This window comes from Phodopus roborovskii, unplaced genomic scaffold, assembly GCF_943737965.1.
Source record: "Phodopus roborovskii unplaced genomic scaffold, PHOROB, whole genome shotgun sequence".
In the NCBI taxonomy this organism is placed as follows: domain Eukaryota; kingdom Metazoa; phylum Chordata; class Mammalia; order Rodentia; family Cricetidae; genus Phodopus; species Phodopus roborovskii.
The window spans coordinates 8,532,323-8,550,034 of record NW_026126636.1 but is presented as its reverse complement, the minus strand read 5'-3'; the positions used below and the strand labels follow the sequence as shown (position 1 = coordinate 8,550,034).

Here is a 17,712-nt window from a genome sequence, read left to right as displayed (position 1 = left end):
GTGGGTGCTAGGAATTGGAGAACAGCCAGTGCTGTCAACCACCGAGACCAAAGTCCAGTCCTAACCCCAGGAAAGTTGTGTGGGACGCTGGGAAGGGAACCCAGGGCCTTGGACATGCTGAGTGAGCACTTTATCCCTGAGCTACATCGCCAGCCCCAGGAATTTAAATCTGGGACTCAGATAGTCGTGCCTGTCACTTCCCGGTCACTCAGACAAGTGACCTCATCTGCAAGTGTTTAAACGATGAGGAAATCGGCACCAGCTTTACCGGCCTGTGCGAGGAATAAATGCACGTAAAGCCTTTGGCACGCTGCCTGCCTGGCATGTGGCACAAGTACTCAGGAAGTGTCTGTCCTTCTGTGTGTTGTACACTTCCAGGTAGTGAGTCAGGTCAAGGTGTGGTCCAGGGAGTGGACGGCTGGGGTAGGATGGAGCCCGTCAGCATGAGGCGGGAAGAGAATGTGATGACATGTAATAAGTGGCTCATCACAGGGCAGACAAGTATGCAGCCGGATGCAACACACTGGGGTGGAGAGGAGGGGCGGGAGCGATGCCCACCTATCCCGGCAGAGCCCTTACTCAAGGACAAGCACAAACTGGGCTGGTGAGCGGGCTCAGTGAATAAAGACTCAGTGCCAGGGACCCCATACAGGGAGAAAGAGGAGATCCGACCCCTCAGTTGTCCTCCGATCTCCACAAGTGTGCCACACACAATGGCCAAATACACACGCACACGCACGCACGCACACGCGCGCACACACATGCACAGTCACACACGCACGCATAGTCTCTCACACACACACGCACATGCACGCACACACACACATGCACACAGTCTCACACACACGCACACACACACACACACGCACGCGCACGGAAAAGCACTGGAGAAACGCTCAGTTGTTCAGATCACTGGCTGCTCTTCCAGAGGACTCAGCACCTTGAGGGTGACTCAAGGAGCTCTGTACTCCAAGACATCCAGTTCCGGGACATCTAACAGCCTCTCTGGCCTGCTTGGACACCAGGAACACATCTGATGCAGGCATACATGCAGGCAGAACACCCATACACATAAAATTTAAGAACTCCCCTCCACGGACATGCGCAGTTCTAGGAAACACACATGACCGGGGCTTGGGAGTCGATGACAAAGCTGCTTATAGCAGCAACTGGCGGAGAGAGGAACTGGCACCCTGCTCTCCTAACACAAGGCCACAGGAGCAACACCTCTTTCTTTCCCCTTGCCCGCCAACGGAAAGTACTTAGCCTTGGTGCCCACCTATGCCCTTTCCAGACCAGTTTTATTGGCGCACTTGTAAATCATCTCTTCCCACCGGCCCCAAGTCTTTGCCTTCCCACTCATGAGAGAGGTTGGTTCTGGCCCTAACTGTGTAGACAACACTGACCCGGAATGAATGTGATAGTCTGGGACGGAGTCCAGGGGCAAGTCTGGATTTAGCTCCAGGGTGCAGGGGAAGGTGACCAGAGGCGGATGTCTATGTGGACAGCAGGCAGAGCCCTGGCTGGCTAGTGAGTGAATGGGCAAGGCGAGCAAGCCCCCAGGCACCCCAGCTCCAGAGCCCACTTCCTGTCTGAAACCCTGATGGGAACGGTAAAATCTGAGATCCTGAGAGAGAAGCCCTTAGGCTAAAGTGTGTGCGGCCAGCCAGCATCAGCCCAAGGTGAGAGACTCATGTGCAGGGGCTTTGGTGACCGTGGCTAAACCTCCCCCCTCCCTGCTTTGGGGCGCAGTAAACCTGGCCCCCAAGGCCGAGGGAATCCACCCGGGAGTGGGGGAGTTTGGGATGTAAGCAGCTGGAAGTGGTTAACGCCTCAAAGCCCGCATCCTATAGGAGAGGCCGTCCAAGAACCTGCAGACCGGATGCAGTCCTCAGAGCTGCGGAAGTGACAGTCGTCCAGGGGCAGGATGGTCATCTTCCAAGGAAGAAGGTAGCCCGGAGACTTGGAGGCGGGGTCAGTCCTGCCAGATCCAGGATCAGGAGGCCTCTGTCCCACGCCGCCCCCCTTCCTCCTCCATCAGCAACAGCCGGCGCCGGCCAGCCTCATAGTCAGCCTCGTCCACACTGACCAGCAAGCGGACAGCCTCGCGGCCCACGGCCTCCCGCAGGGCCTCAGTCAGGAACACGCCCCGAAGAGCCTGCAGCAGGGCACCGCTCAGATAGTCACCCCAGAAGGCGTCCAGGTAGGAGAGCTCTGAGAATTTGATGTCACACACCACAGAGCCCAGGTCCCTTGACCGAAGCACAGCAGTGGCTTGTCCGAACACATCCAGCTGCCGGGCCAGGGCCTGAGGTCTCCGGGATGCCACCCCCTGCTCCAAGGCTGGCCCGTGCTCACAGTACTCGGCTCGAACCCGGAGCCGGATGTCTGCAGAAGAAGGAGTGGCTCATCAGTGGGCACCACGGTTCCCACCCCCCTCTGCCCCGTCTCCTTCCCACAGTCTGGGTACCTACTCTTCTCTGGGAAGCTGGTCTGCTACTTCTGAGATACTGTATCCCCCCCTCCAATTTCAACGCTCCTCACTGCTCCTTGAATCGCCTGCCAAGCAGGCTCTACCTATCCCAACACTGACTCTCTTCACTGAGGCGCATTCTCTCCCCAGTCCCCACGATTGTTTGCTTCAGTGACCCTCCCAGCGAGGCCCACCCAGACCAGGCTGCTGTAGACCACCCACTGCCTGACTCTCCTGCAGCCCACGTGCCCACCCCAGCAGCGCCATCCCGCGTTCCCCAGATACCAACACCCCGAAGGACCTGTGTGCTGCTCAGGCACACACCTTGGGGCAGAGAGCTGGTGCTCAGGGTTTGTGAATGAACCAGGGCATATGCCAAGGGGCCTGGCGTCCAGCAGCCAGCCTCACATCACCTCACACATTGAGAGCCCCAGATCAAACCCAGCCCATCCTTCCTGCAAGCTCCAGGGAGCAGGAGGCCTCAGCAAAGCACACAGATCACGTTCTGCTGAGGGTACAGCGTCCTTTCCACAGAAGGTAAGATGACAGAGTAGGAAGCCCATGGCTGCTAAGGGTCACTGGGTCACCCAGGGAGGTAAATGAAACCCACACTGGGCCGAAGACAGAGGGTAAGAGACCCCTGAGTTCACTATGTATCAAGAAGAACCGTAAGGATTGGCAGCTGCCACCGTCAGTTCCCACTTTCACGTAAAACCCTTGAGGTAAGTTTCTGTCACTTAGCCTCTACCTACATCTGCCCAAAAGAGGTGGCACCTCTGCCCAGGGGACAAAGGCAGGGCTTCTAAAGACAGTCCATGCTAGTCAGTCATGTGTCCTCTGGGAAAGCCACGTGGCCCTGGGCAGCAGCCAACGCGTCTACAAACACCCTGAAGCCCAAGAACTCAACTCACTCGGAGCCCTGTGAGGCACCGGTTAACACCATTGACCAACTTGGAAGCGGAAGCAAAAAGGAGCCAAGTGACTAAGCCACGGTCACACAGCCTGCAGAGTCTCCTCGACCCAGGCAGGCCAGACACAGGCTTCTCCCAGGACAGAGATCATTGCAGCTAGGAGTTATTAGACCACTGCTGTACCCTGGGCAAGTCAGAGCCTCTGCAAACACGGGTCCCCACCTAGGCCAGGGCGCCTGTGCCTGAAGAGTTGTTCAGGAGACAAGAGGGAAGAGTGGGCAGGCAGTAAGAAGCGCCGGCGAAGGCGGGGCACAGGGGATGCTCCTGAAATCGCAGTGGCCAACAGCCATGGAATGCCGAGCGACTGACACATGCCCTAAGCCTGAGGTCAGGGGCCACCTTCAACCCAACGGGAAATGAAAGCCCTGAGAAGATGAGTCTTAACGCTGTGGGCTCCTGTCACCTTTCACAGCAGCTCAGAGAGAGCGGAAGGCAGAAGGCGGGTCCCCAGAGCCCCAGATGACTTCTTACCACACTCGCTTCCTCCCCCACCCCAAACCCTTCCTCTTTCTGCCTTGAGGGGAACCCGTCCTCTCCACTGGAGGCCCAGAGGCATCAACCCAGCCTCAGCGCCCAGGCCTGCTCTTGGGCCGCCATCCTCCACTCTATAAGCCCTGACCACACCTTCCCAACTGAGGATGCGGACAGGGGGAACAGAACCTGCCCAAGGCCATGCAGGGCTGGGCAGAGGCAGAGGCGGTTGGTAGAGTCCCACAGACCTGAAAGTGAGTCCCAGCTCTGCCACACTAGCTGTGGGGCTTGGGCAGGTGACCTCGCCTCTCTGAGCCTGTGTCCTCATCTGAAAAACACAAGCAAACCAGGGCCCTGCAGCATGGCGGTCACGAGGGTTAAACGAAGCACACGGAAGGCCACACAATCAGGAACTGTGATTTCAAAACCCACCTCTCTACCCAGCTGGCTCCTCCCAGACCCTCGCCTCTCTAGTCGCTCTCCTCCAGCTCTCATCTACTGTCCCATCCTCCCATGCGCTGCCTGCTGCCTACTGCAAAAGACTCCTCACACCCTCAGAGAGTCCTCTGCCCAGAAGGCGCGCACCCACTCACCCAGCAAAGCACAGCATACGGGACCCCCTTCCAGGCCAGCCAGGCCCTTCCCTGACCTCCCCCACAGCACAGAGATGCCACACACTGTCACTCAACCGGGTACCACAGGACACTTATGGAGTACCAGGAATCCAGAAAGCTGAAGAAGGGCGTGACACATGGTAGAGAGTGACAAGCTGCCCACTGTTAGCCCTCCTTCCCTGCCAGGCCCACCCCTGGGCTTCTCCTGCCTTAGCCCACCTAACCCTCGGGTACTGTCATTATTGCCGTTTGCAGAGAAAACGCTCTACCGGCACACGGCCCAGGAAACCGATCACAGGAACAGGAAGGCAGGGCAGGAGGCTCCCGGTGAACTCCACCTGCCATAGTTACATCCTGGCCTTGAATCATGCTCGCCATACAGGCCTCTCCTTGACCCTGAGCCAGTGTACACAGGTGACACTTGAGTGACTCTGCTATGGCTACCTCAGCACTGCATGCCTCATGCCCCTGAGCCTTTGATCATCTGCACGGCTTTACAAGGCGATCCTATGCCTCCCTCCGGTTTGTGAATGAGGAAACAGACACACAGGTTGAATCACCTAGCCAGACCACTCCAGAATTCTATCTGAGATGCCAGGCTCTGCTAGGGCCCAAGCTCTTAACTACCCAACCCTGTCCACTGCCACTCACGCAAGCACACATAAACATGTCATTAGAAGGCATTCTAAGGCCAGGAGGGAAAATGATAGGCGGGACTTATAATTTTGAAAGACTGGAGTTCCTCTCTAGGAAACGGCATTTGAAGTAAAACGTGAGAAAGACACACCAAATTAGCCAGGAACACCAGAGAAACGGGAAGAGTGGTGTTTCTGGAAGAGAAGAACATTCCAGAATGTGCAAGGAGAAAAAGCTTAGGGCAGTCACCAGCTGAGGGGACAAGGTGGCAGAAGCCACTGGCAGCAGGGTTTGGAGGTCTGGTCTCATTTAGCCGCAAAGCAACCAACTGTAGGCATCTGGAGGTGACCACACCTCTCCACAGCTCAGTGGTGTCCCAGCAGCACTATCCTTCAAGGGCCACGGTGAGTACTGGGTCCCCAAGCATGACCGAGGTGAGGACAGGCCACCTGCCTCAGTGAAGACTACTACAGCTGCTTTGTGTGAGTGCTGAGCTGGTGGGGACAAGGACAGAGCCAGCCGCAGTCACACTCAGAGGACAGAGCCAGCCGCAGTCACACTCAGAGGACAGAGCCAGCCGCAGTCACACTCAGGAAGGAAGGAAGCGACAGACACAGAGCAAGATGGCAGGCCTGGCCGGGGCTGGCCGGGGCTGACGGCGACGCAAAAGAAGATACGGTAATAAAGGGGGCTTCTCTGGTGGGCACCAGGGTGATGGAGGAGCAGCTTCCAAGCGCAGTATCTGAGTATCTCCTGTGGAGTACCTGGGTGGGTGGGCTGGAGACAAAGATGGAGACTCTCACAGTTTAGGAGGCCTGCATGGGAATACCACCACCACGAGGGCTAGCAACCGCCCTCCTGGACTCAACCACTGAGCTCCCGCTCCAAGCTGCCTGGCTCTGTGTCCTGACCTTTCCAGAGTCATCTTCCTGAACGCCAGCTCCTTTATCTCCCACTGAACTACACAAGAGAGGCAGCTACCAAACTTCAGAGAAAGCCCCTTGATGGAGCCTGGGAAACACAGACTTCAGCAGAAAGTGTTTCCACACGCCTGTAACCCTAACATGTAAAGGATGAGGCAGGAGATCTGTCACAAGTTCAAGTCTAGCCTGGGCTACACTTGGCGTTTCAAGCAAGCCTAAGCAACAGAGTGCTATCCCTTCTAAAAATTAAAACAATAAAAATAATTCAAAAAATCTAAAGCTCTGGGGGCTGGGGAGAGCGATGGCTCGGAGATTGGGTGGGAGCACTGGCTGCTTTTCCAGAGGAGCCAGGTTCAATTCCCAGCACCCACATGGCAGCTCGCAACTGTCTGTAACTGCATTTCCAGGGGTTCTGGCACCATCATACAGATACATATGCAGGCACACCAATGAACATAAAATAAAATTAAATCATTAAAAAAATCCAAAACTTAAAAAAAAAGAGACATTGGATTGCCCACGAAATAAGTAAAAGACAAAAGACAATTAGGATGACTGAAAGACACAGGGCATCGTGAGGTGACACAGCCTGAGAACTACAGGTCACTCCATCTACGGGTGCAGATTTTTCATTAACAAGCTGGGCGAGCAGTGGTGACACACACCTTTGATCCCAGCACTCAGGAGGCAGAGGCTGGCAGATCTCTCCCTGAGCTGGAGGCCGGCCTGGTCTACAGAACAAGTTCCAAGTAGACATCCAGGGCTACAGAGAGAAACTCTGACTCAAGAAAACAAAAACCAAGCCAACAAACAAAAACAGCTGGAAGCTGGGCATGGTGATATAACACACTTGGAGACAGAGGCTGGAGGGTCAGGTCAAGTCAAACCTTGGCTATATAGCAAGTTCCAAACCAGCTTGGGCCACATGAGACACTGAGTCAAAAAGACAGGGGGGGGGTAGAGAGAGGGGGTGAGGGACGGAGGGAGGGAGGGAGGGAGGGAAGGAGGGAAGAAGGGAGGGAGGGGTAGGGGAGGCAGAGCCAGCCTTGACAGCTCATGTCTGTAAACCCAACACTCAGGAGGCTGAGGCAGGAAGCTCAGCACAAGTTCAAGACCAGCCTAGTCTATACAGCAAGCTCCAGGGCCTGCCCTCTCCTGTTAGCAGTCTCCCCCATCTGTCCATCAAACCCTCCTGGCTCATGTGCCACCACGTGACCCTGTGATCACCAAAGGCACATCCACACGCAGGCTTCTGTGCCAGCTGGCTCTCCATGGTCGATGCTTCCTGTTTGAAACCTGATTTTTTTTTTTTTTTTTTTTTTTCTTCCCATCAGAAAATCAGCTCAAGAGAGCACAGGCCACCGGCCGGCACTCTGTAGACACAGAGGGGACAAGCCAGAGGAGCGCCTGCCCAGCTCCGTTGCTACGACCGCCTTTCCTTGCCCTTCACTCACAATACTAAAGGTGGCCATAGGTCTGACTTCAAGTTACCTTGAAAACTGGAGGTCAGTCCAGCATCGCGCCCAGCATCGCCCACCGGATGGCCCCGAGAAGTGTGTGCACACAGGGTCCCCACTACCCTCCTCACAACCTCAAGCAGGTGGTAGTTTAGTCTAGTCCCGTCTCTCAATGGTGGCAGCTGACGGAGGCCAATCGTTTTGGCCCTTCCTTAGTAAGGAAGGCCCTTCCTTCGTCAGATCCAGAAGGGTTCACTGCCATGTTAAAGGTAAGTCAACCCCATTTTTCAGAAGAGAGACCTGGGGCCCCAGTAGGGAGAACCCAAGCCAGCCTCACCCTGCTTGGTGACTCAGCATCAGATGAGCATTTCATGGTCCTTCAGATCCCAGCCACACCCTGACTAACGACCTCCTGCCCTCAGGGAAGAGACTTGAAGCCTGGATGGTTGGCTGGGTCTCCCCAGCCCTCAGGGCAGTGGCTCCCTAACCTACCCAGCCAGCTGGGTGACTATGGTAACTGCCTGACTTCCTTCACTGGGCAGCCACCCCTCCAGCCAGCACCCTGTGAGGACACAGGCTGGCTATGCTCTGTGCTCCTGGCACAGGTATCTGCCACCTCATCTCTGAAGTGGGGGCAACACCCATTGCCTGGGAGGCCACAGGGCGGTGGGAGGGGCAGGTGTGTCTGCTGTGCTCATTCTGTGGATCCCAGGCCAAGGCCTCCTGGGGGGACCCTGCAAATTCACAAGAGCCAACTAACTCTCCAGCTTCCGTGTCTACCCCAGCCTTGCCCAGGTGGGCACATCAGCTGCTGTCTGTAACCTCCAGCCTCTAAAAGCCCTCCCCAGTGCACCGGCTGCTCATCCGATGGCATCCCACGGAGAACTCCTATTTGCATCACTTCGCCTCAGTCCCTCCACAGGTGTCCCTGCGGGCCCAGCAGAGCACTTAGCCCATCCCTGGCTTTGTGCCAGCTGAGATCACACGAAACCTTGGTATGCTTGTGGTTACCCACTTAGCACACTACCATGTAAACTCCTAGAGGCCAGGGTCTTCCCGACCTGGTCTACCACTGTGTCCTCGATGCCTACAACAGTGACCGATGAAGAAGAGATGCTCAACGGGAACAAAGATGGGGAAAAAAATGGTAAATGAACCGTCTGGCAGGAAGACTCCGAGGGCAAGGCCAGCTTTGGGACTACATATGGAGTGCCTGGCAATCCTGGGTCATAACCCAAGTCTATGTCAACACAGAGGAAAGAAAAATGAACCTAGAAGCATGGACAAAAAAACCCAAACTCCTAGCCACGTGGTAGCTGCCCAGCCGTCTGCTAGCTGCCCAGCCTGGCTGGCTTCCCTACTAGGCCTTGACAGCGTCTCCCATCGCCTCAGCATTCCAGTTCCAATGGACTGTCACCTAGCTGCAAGGTCAGCTCCACAGGGACAGGCCCTCCCTGCTACAAGCCCTAGACAGCAAACCTCCCATGCAAGGGGCCTGTGTCAAGTGGATTATCGGAACAGCTGCAGGCAAGACCATTATCATCTTACTGTACAGATGTGGGAACGTGAACCCCACCCGCTCAGTCACCTGCCCAAAGTCAGGCAGCTTCTTTAAACACTTAGGCTAAAGCCAAGCACGGTGGCACATGCCTTTGATCTCCGTGAGTTCCAGGCCAGCCTGGTCTACAGAGTGAGTTCCAGGACAGCCAGGGATATGGAGAGGAGAGGGAGGAGTGGTAAGGCTAAGCTGTAGTTTGGTACCCTGTCCTGGCCCGGAGCCCTCAACTCTCTATCCTCACCACACCCTTCACTGCATCAGAACAGGCTGCATAAGTAGCATGTGCGCGCGCGCGTGTGCGTGTGATTCAATCCTTCATTGAGCAGCACCAGAGAAGTCTTACCCCCCTATCAGGTGTCCAGGTGTCAGATGAATGCCGTGTGGCTCACCCTCCAACTCAGGAGTCCACCATGGGTACTTTATAAGTTCTCTCCAGGCCCACGGGAACTTACCACAGGTCACTTTTCCTTCTGACACGGGCCTGCCCAGTTCCTGGTGCTGCTGCTGCTGCTCGGCTGCCGGGCCTGTCCGCCGCCGCCGCCTGGCACCACTGCTAGGGCGGCCCCGACTCCGACGCTGCCGTTTGGTTGGAGGGGAGCCTGGAAGACAGGGGAGCCAGCTCAAGACCAGGAAGAGAGAATGGCAAACTACACAGTCAATACATGTGTACAGTTTACAACACCACCAGAGGGAAATCAGAACACTCCTTACATGTGTAAGGTTTCCTGGGACAACTTGAAATGCTTTCAGCTTCGCCTTTTGGGTCATATAACTGCTTTATATACTTAAAATGAAAAGAAGCAAGGGATAAAGTCAAACAGAAACAAATGAACCTAAGTGCTCACAAATACCTTACAACATTGTGAATACACACACTCAGCTGGATCTGACCAAAGTTCAACAACAAACACAAAGCAGGCCTGAGACAACTTTAATCCCGCACTCAAGGCAGATCCCCATGAGTTCAAAGCCAGACTGGTCTACATAGTGAGACTCTCTCTTTCAAGATGCATGCATGCATACATGTGTGTATACTCTGTCTCTCTCTCTTCTCTCTCTCACACACACTTGCACACATGCGCACACACACACTCAGAATCAATACAAACCAATGCTTCACTCAATAGATGCGACAGTGGGGAGTGAGTCTGAGGTATAAGATCAAGGAATCCCAGGCCAGTCTAGACTACACAACAGTGGTAAAGGAGCTTGCTGCTCAAACCTGGCGACCAGAGTTCAAACCTCTGGAACCACATAAAGGTGGAAAGAGAGGCCATTCCATAGAGTTGGCCTCTGACTTCCACATGTGTGTGCCATGAACTGCACCCCCAGCATGCTGTGTGTGTGTGTGTGTGTGTGTGTGTGTGTGTGTGTACACAGTAAGATTTTAAAGGAAAGCAGAGTTGGAAAAATTTACAAAAAGGAAGAAAAGATGTAACAAAATGAATGTGTACAGTTTGTAGCTCTCGGCAGACAGGAGGAAATCAGAACAATCCTTCCATGTTACTCCTGTTGCAAGCCCTGGAAGGATACATTAGGAACAAACAAACCTCTACAGAGAAAATTTGTTGTCACCTCATTACTGTTGAAAAACAAAGGAAGTAAGCCCATCTTTGTATTAACAGCCAAGACTTCCACTAGAAAAGCAAACAGCCAGGGGCCCGGAAGAGGGCTCAGCAGTTAGAGTACAGGCTACTCTTCTGCACTCCTTGGGGATCAGCACGCAAGTGCACAAACCCAAACACATACACATAATTAAAAGAAAACTTAAAAGCCTCAAGATTGTAGGCACGAGCCACCAAGCCCAGCCGGGAGGAGCTTTTCCTGAGAAGCAGGCATCCGCTTCCCCGTGCAGCTGAGATGCAGGCCCCAGACAGCATCAACTACTGATCTCTCAACATCCAGGCCTCTAACAGCAACCAGGCTCCTTGACAAGCAGGTGACACTGGGGGTGAGAAGTGCAAGCGGAGCCCAGGACACCTTGGAAAGTCACAAAGCACTCAAGAGTGAGGTAATCAAGTAAAAGGGCGGAGCCTAAGCAATCTGCATGCTGGTAAGAATGACTAATTGACTATAATAAAGCAAATAAAGCTGGGCAGTGGTGGTGCATGCTTCTGATTCCAGCACTCAGGAGGCAGAGGCAGGTGGATCTCAGGTGAGTTTCAAGCTAGCCAGGACTACTTAGTGATACCCTATTGTTAAAGTGGGAAGAGAAAAGGGCTGGAGAGTGGCTCAATTGTGGAGCTCCTGCCTAAAATCCCACAATGAGGCATCCGGGGCATAGCCTGGTGATAGAAACCTTTGCCTAGCATGAACAAAGCCCTGGGTTTAATCTCTATACCATAAAATCAGAAAATAATTAAAAAACAAAAACATGACAAGTTTTAAAAGGATTCTTTTCCAGCCTCACAGCACAAGCTGCTAAATAGGCTGAAGCAAGGGGATCTGGGCAACCAAGAACCTGTTTCAAGTTTATTTTCATACAAAAGCTGCCACACAAGCAAATAAATAAACGCGTCACCATTTACAAACATTAATGTGGTAAATGGTTCAGGCAGGGTCAAGGAACGATGGAATAACTGAGCGCTGAGTATGCTCAGAAGCATTTTCTTACGCCTAGTAACCCTAGCAAGAGAGTTACATGCCTTTCCTGAGCCTCACAGATGGCACGGTGGAAAAATGTACCTGTTCCCCAAGCAGCATATGCCCGCGAGGTAGGCATGGAGGCCCACCAGCAGCCCCTGTGCTCAGGAGGCAGAGACGGCATTCCCTGGGCAAGATAGTTCCAGGATCAGTCAGGGACCCTGCCCGGTAATCAGTGGGAATTAGGAAGACAGCTGGTGACAACCTGTAGCCGCTCCACACACACACCGGAGTGACCGTGAACCTACATACAGACATACGTACTCACATATAGTAAGCACACCACACACAGAGCATACAAATCTTACCATAACCAACTAACCACACTTCCCTATTCACCGTGAAAGCTTCAAGACAGGCGCCAACACAAGGAGACAGCATTGATCAAGGTACATTCCTGCCAAAAATATGTAAGCCAAATCTAACCAATCCTTCGCACCTAATTACCACTCCATGAGAAGATAGGGGGACACGTGACAGGTCACCATCATGTGGCAACCAGAGGCAATCAGAATACTGTGCACACCAATCAGCCCTGCTAATGGACAAGTCAAAAACAGAACACTTTGGGCCGAGGAGGAGGGTATGGGAGTTGTGATTTAGTGGTACAGAGGCAGTTATATATAGACTGGGTTCTAGGCCCAGGAACGAAGGAAGGAAGGAAGGCAGGCCACGACCCTTTATTAAAGTTTCTTATGTTGTAGTGATCCCCAACCATACCATCATTTCCGATGCTACTTCATAACTATAATTTTGCTACTATTATGAGTCATAATGGAAATAGATGTGTTTTCCAATGATCTTAGGTAACCCCTGTGAAAGAGTCATTTGACAACCCCTCCCCCAAAAGGGGTCACCATCCACAGGTTGAGAACCACTGCTCTAGTTGTAGGTGAGTTTGAGGTACACTGTAGGTTCCACCAGCCTGGGGTATAGAATGAGACTCCATGTCAAAATAATAACTATTGGGGTTTATTTTAATTGCATACACAGCAAACAATGTAAACAGGCTCTGAAACCACAGGATCTTAAGGAGTCTCAAAGAAGACCATGAAGATATTAGAGAACTAATATTCATTTTCTTAGGTGTGATAATGGCCTTCAAAGGGTAGAGAAAAACTTATTCTCAAATTATGCCAGCTAATTCAGAGGTGAGTCTATTGTTTGCAATTTACTACCAAAGAGTCAACAAAACCCTCAGAATTTTCTACACACACACACACCCATGAAAGGCAGAATGTTAGTGATTCTTGAATCCAAGTGAAGATAATCTCTGACTATCTTAACTTCTCTGGTTGTTTGAAATTTTACCTAATTAAAAATTAGGGGGATTACGCACATTGACTGGAATACAGCAATTGAACTAAGTAAAGGCAGTCACCATAAAATAAATCTCAGAAATGTGCCCAGCCAAGGCTGCCAGTCACACGAGTCCATGTGACACAACTCTGTAGCTTCAGGACACACGCTTCTTCCTACAGCGATAATAAACACAGACACACTGCAAAACAGTCAGAATAACCCTTCAGGCCACCTCCTTGATGGGCCAGGATGCCAGTCTGGGAAGACAGGGACACTGTCACCCTACCCACCCAGTGGACTCACCTGCGTCCCACTGACTCTGCTGAGAATCAGAACTGCCTGACTGTCGCCGACGCCGGCAACTGCCCTCTGTGCTTTTGGAAGGAGAGCCTGCACTGCCGTAACTGTATCGCTCAGGGGAGACTGTGAAGAGAATTGAAAAAGCATTCACACCTTCCTCTCCTCCCAGGTCCAGCCTCCTAGGAAGAATGCCCGGACTGCAGCCTAACCCCAGTCCCTCGGAGGTCACCCTAAACACCCGCTCCTTCTCAAGCACCTCCTGCCCCCACATTGCCGAGGCCTCCCAGGACAGTGCTCGTGGGGCTGCCCAACCCATGTCAACTGCTCCAGCTGTCAGCCTTTTTCTTTTAGTAGCCCAGGTCCCTGCAATGGCCCTTGCCCTCAGCTGCGACTGGCTCAGTCTGGAGCCCCCAGATACGAGTAGGCCTTTCTGCTTCTCTTCTAGAACCTGACACTCAGAGATTTTATTTCAAAATCAAGACAGCCTATCCCTAGAGGTGCCCTCCCTTCCGTTTAGCAAATCCCACAGGCTTATTATGGGGCAGGAAAGCTCATAATCCCCCTTCCCCAACAGTCACACTGTATCTCTCAAGAAAGAGCCCAAGAGCCTACCTATACACAGGCATCCCGGTACCCAATCCTCCCAGTTCTTCCCTTCCTGCCGAGGACCAAGGGCCTCAACCTTGGACACAGGCCAGGCAGGTCTGAAGCCTAGGCCCCTCACTTGCTACAAATATTATGTATGTGGAATATTCTCACCCCCCCACTTTAAAATGTCATCATCCCAGGAGAATATTCCTCCATGTAGGGCCTCCTCCCCTTGTTTTGAGTCATTCTATCCATCCCACTCAATCTATGACTGTATGTAAAGTTAAGTTCCTTATTTATTATTAAGTGACTACCTCTACTAACGCAAGCTTCATGGAATGGACATCTTGGCCTTGTTTTCCTTGTGACCGACATGAAGGATGCAGTCCTCACATGCATTAAGGTAACTTGTCTGAGCCTGTCGTTTTCCCTGTGCGGTGGGAAGACTATAAGGCGACAGACATTTCGTATGAAAGGTTAACCTCTGCCTGGCATATAAATCATTACTGATATGGCCAAATTCCACAAAGTCGTTCCTAACCTAAGTTATGCCCTCTTTCATTTTGAGTTTCTCATTGTAGAAGGGGGGGTGGTGGTTCTGGAACCCGTATCAGGGCACCACAGGTCCCAGTAGGAACAAGGCATTCTGGTCCCAGAAGTCCTGCACCCTCCCATTCAACCCTTACCTGGCCGGCGCCGCTTGCGGGCCAGATGTGGCAGTAGGTCGTGGCGGGCCAGCACGCGCAGGAGTTGGCTCAGCAGCCGCAGGTTGCTCTCGTCGCACTGCCCTCGGCGTTCCAGCTCCAGAAGCAGCTCCAGGCCGCTGCGGGCGCGGGCCAGGCCTCCGGGGGCGCCAGGAGCCTCATCCAGCAGGAAGGCCAGCAGCTCCAGTTCGCACTCGGTCAGCTGCCCGCCCACCACCTCGAACATACGGTGAAGCGACAGCATGCCGTAGTAATCCAAACACTCATCCTCCTCCCAGCTCGGGGCCGGGGTCGACCCGGACAACGCCATTCCCAGGGGAGGGGTGCGGAACAAGCTCAGAACCAGGGCCTAGAACCCACACGGCGGGGAGGATGTCGTGGTCAGCGACGCGGTGGCCCAGAGCCCACACAGGGCAGCGTGCGGCCCCCGCGAGATGTCTCCGGGCAGGGTCACCCCACACCCTCAACGGCCTGAGCCTCCTCCTCCCACGGCCGGGAATGGTATCACCCGAGGTCCCCTAGTAACAGGTCGAGACGCCAGACCCCATCGGTCCACCCACCGACCAGTCGGGCCAGCCAAGCCCAGACGCCCCTTTCCAGGTGGTATGCTCCGAACTTGCCACCGACAGGACTAGGGGATGAGCCCGAATGAGCCGTATGGCCCATTGCAGGGCACCTTGTCCACTGCTCGGTGACTTTGGGAAGCAGATGCGCAGCCGGGGCCCGTGGTTCCGTCCACCAGTACCTTCCAGCTAGCCCCAACGCCCTACCCAAGTGGTACGGTTCAAAAGTGACCATCGGCACTCTGCAAGCGGGGCCCACAAACACAGCCCCGAGCTCCACACAGGTGGGACTGTCTGAACCCGGCCCCTCGCCCTAGAAGGGCGGTCGATCCAGCCCTCACCCCAACACCCAAGTGTTTGCATCTGCCCGCCACTTAATCCTCTCTGGATCCTCACCAGATTCCGGCGTCCGATGACTCCTGGGCGACGGCCGCGGCCACTTGTTTTGGCTCTTTCTGGCACCTTCTCTATTATTACGCCTGCGTCACCTCGCTCCTCCTCCTCCGCCCAACTCGAGCAGGTGCGACCGCCACGCCCCTACGGCGCAAGCGCAGAATGAGGCCTCCAAGCTCCACCCCTCCAGGCCGCCTGATCCGCCCCCGAACCGGAGCGTCCCCAGCTGAGGCGCGCTTGCGCGGTAGCACGGCTTCGTGATTTAAGTCGCGGTGTGTGTCCCTCGGGTCCCACGACGTGACCTGTTGGGATTATTCACCCCACAGACTACAAACCCCTCCAGATCACGACCTAGACGCCCACGTGATCAACGTCACCAGCTGCCGGCGCAAAGTACAACAGTCACGACGGTCAGAAGCTCGCAGAGTTCATAATCCGGACTTGTATTAAAGTACCCCCGCCCCCCAATTCTTAGGTGGCATCCAGGAATCTACATCTCAACTCCGCAGTCTCAGATCTTGTCTTGAAACCCTCCCTCATCCAGCTCCCCGGCCCCAATGTATAAATCCTCCAGTACCATGCACGAGAAGAATACCCCTTCCCAAAACGCAATCGACCCCTCACCCCAGTGTGCACGTCTCGAGGACGTCCATCAGGACCTCCAGTTCCAGACCCCCACACCCAGGGTTAGATCCGCCCTCCTACACAGCCTCCTCTCTGCCCTCTTGCGCCTCACAGACACTCAGAAGCTCCCCTAACCTAACCTGCAAGGCTGTCAGGGAAGTGGAGGCGACGGTGTCTTTGCGTCCCCTATGCGGGGCCTTGGGTGTGATGGCTGCTCCTCCTGCCCACTTAGGTGACTCAAGGTCAGGGCCAGCACGTGCCTGAGACAGGTCTCTTCTCGGACTGGTTTCCACCCCCGGAATTATCTCCCTGAGAGGCGGGAGACCTGGGCGGGAGGCGCTGGCTCCATAGTGGCTGTTTCCTTTCTCTAGGCCTTAGCTTTTCCACCTCTGAAAACAGACGGCAGTGGAAACATAGTCCGCTGTGTGTGCTCTCGGTGTGAATGTCATGGAGTCAGACGAAGAATGCGAGGAAGGGAAAGCCACTTATAAACGGGGAGGCTTCTACGTAAAGTGGGCTACACTGGGTACCCACAGTGTAGCAAGCCCTGAGCTGATCGTTCTTTGTTTTTGTTTTTTTAACCTGCATGATAACATTCCAATGCCTCCACCAGCCTTCCAGGCGGATGTGATTCAAGCCCGCTTTACACAGGCGGCCCAGGAAAAGTACTTCAAGTGTGTCTGGCTTTGAAGCTATGCTTCAGAGCAGCTAGCTCAGTCTCTCCCGCTAAGAGATGCCACCTGTCCAAGCCTCGCGTAGCCCCGTCCACTTGTGAGATCTCCTCTCTCTCTAAGGATGCCCACTTCCCTGCGCTGAATTTTCAAACAGCCGGAAAGGAGCGGCCCGGGAGAACTGCGCAGGCGCCTCTCCCGGGCCCGGACACCGCCCACCGGGCGCTGAGGTCTGCGTGGAGAAACTCTCCCAGCCCCGCCTGGGGACCAACGCGCAGGCGCGAGGGCGCGTGCCGTGCGCTACCAGCTCTGATTGGCTGCCTCGGGTGAGGGCGCCGCCCAATGGGAGGCGTGGATAGTGAGGGGTCCCACACGCCCGGTGCGGAGGGTCCGTGTCAAGAGCGGCAGGGGCTGCTTGGAGGTGAGATCGGTGGGTGAGGGCGCCCCGGGGCGGGCGGGGAGGAGAGCGCTGGGTGCAGGGAGAGAGTGGAGGGAGAAGGAAGGGCACACGGAGGGTCGGAGAGCCTTGGGGCCTGCGCTTAGGGCCGGAGTAGCGCGGGATGGTCGACGGCTCCTTCCTGTGTGCCCCGGAGGCGTCGGTGGAGCCTGGTGTGTGCAGGACCCAGCCCTGAGCTCCTAGCACACCCCACCCCTGCAGGGGGCCCTGGTGCTGCCGAGCGGGGGAGTCTGGTGGGAGGAAAAAAGCGGCGGTGTAGCGGCAAAGTTGAACTTTCCGGCCCCTGGTGGAGCTGCTCGGACAGATCTACTTTCGGTGTCCAGAGGTTAAAGCTAAATTCCACCTACCGTGCCCTGACACCGTG

The 17,712-nt window shown here is 54.6% G+C and overlaps 1 protein-coding gene across 1 annotated transcript; it reads right to left on the bottom strand.

Annotated features, from left to right (window-relative positions):
- Nucleotides 1–1,282: 1,282 nt before the first annotated feature.
- Nucleotides 1,283–15,814, bottom strand: Dedd2 (death effector domain containing 2). Its single transcript, XM_051207515.1, has 5 exons — nucleotides 15,600–15,814; nucleotides 14,623–14,989; nucleotides 13,352–13,471; nucleotides 9,556–9,702; nucleotides 1,283–2,388 (listed from the first exon to the last, which is right to left on the bottom strand). Exons 2-5 carry the CDS (start codon nucleotides 14,948–14,950, stop codon nucleotides 1,997–1,999), a joined length of 987 nt encoding a protein of 328 aa, XP_051063472.1. The 5' UTR covers nucleotides 14,951–14,989; nucleotides 15,600–15,814; the 3' UTR covers nucleotides 1,283–1,996.
- Nucleotides 15,815–17,712: the final 1,898 nt, after the last annotated feature.

What these genes read in the sequence shown, in the direction of transcription:
- Dedd2 (XM_051207515.1), bottom strand. Translation starts at nt 14,950, where the DNA reads ATGGCGTTGTCCGGGTCGACCCCGGCCCCGAGCTGGGAGGAGGATGAG. An exon ending in GCAGAGTCAGTGGGACGCAG is followed by an intron (nt 9,703 to 13,351) that starts GTGAGTCCACTG and finishes CCTGTCTTCCAG; the next exon opens with GCTCCCCTCCAACCAAACGG. An exon ending in AGAAGGAAAAGTGACCTGTG is followed by an intron (nt 2,389 to 9,555) that starts GTAAGTTCCCGT and finishes CTTCTTCTGCAG; the next exon opens with ACATCCGGCTCCGGGTTCGA.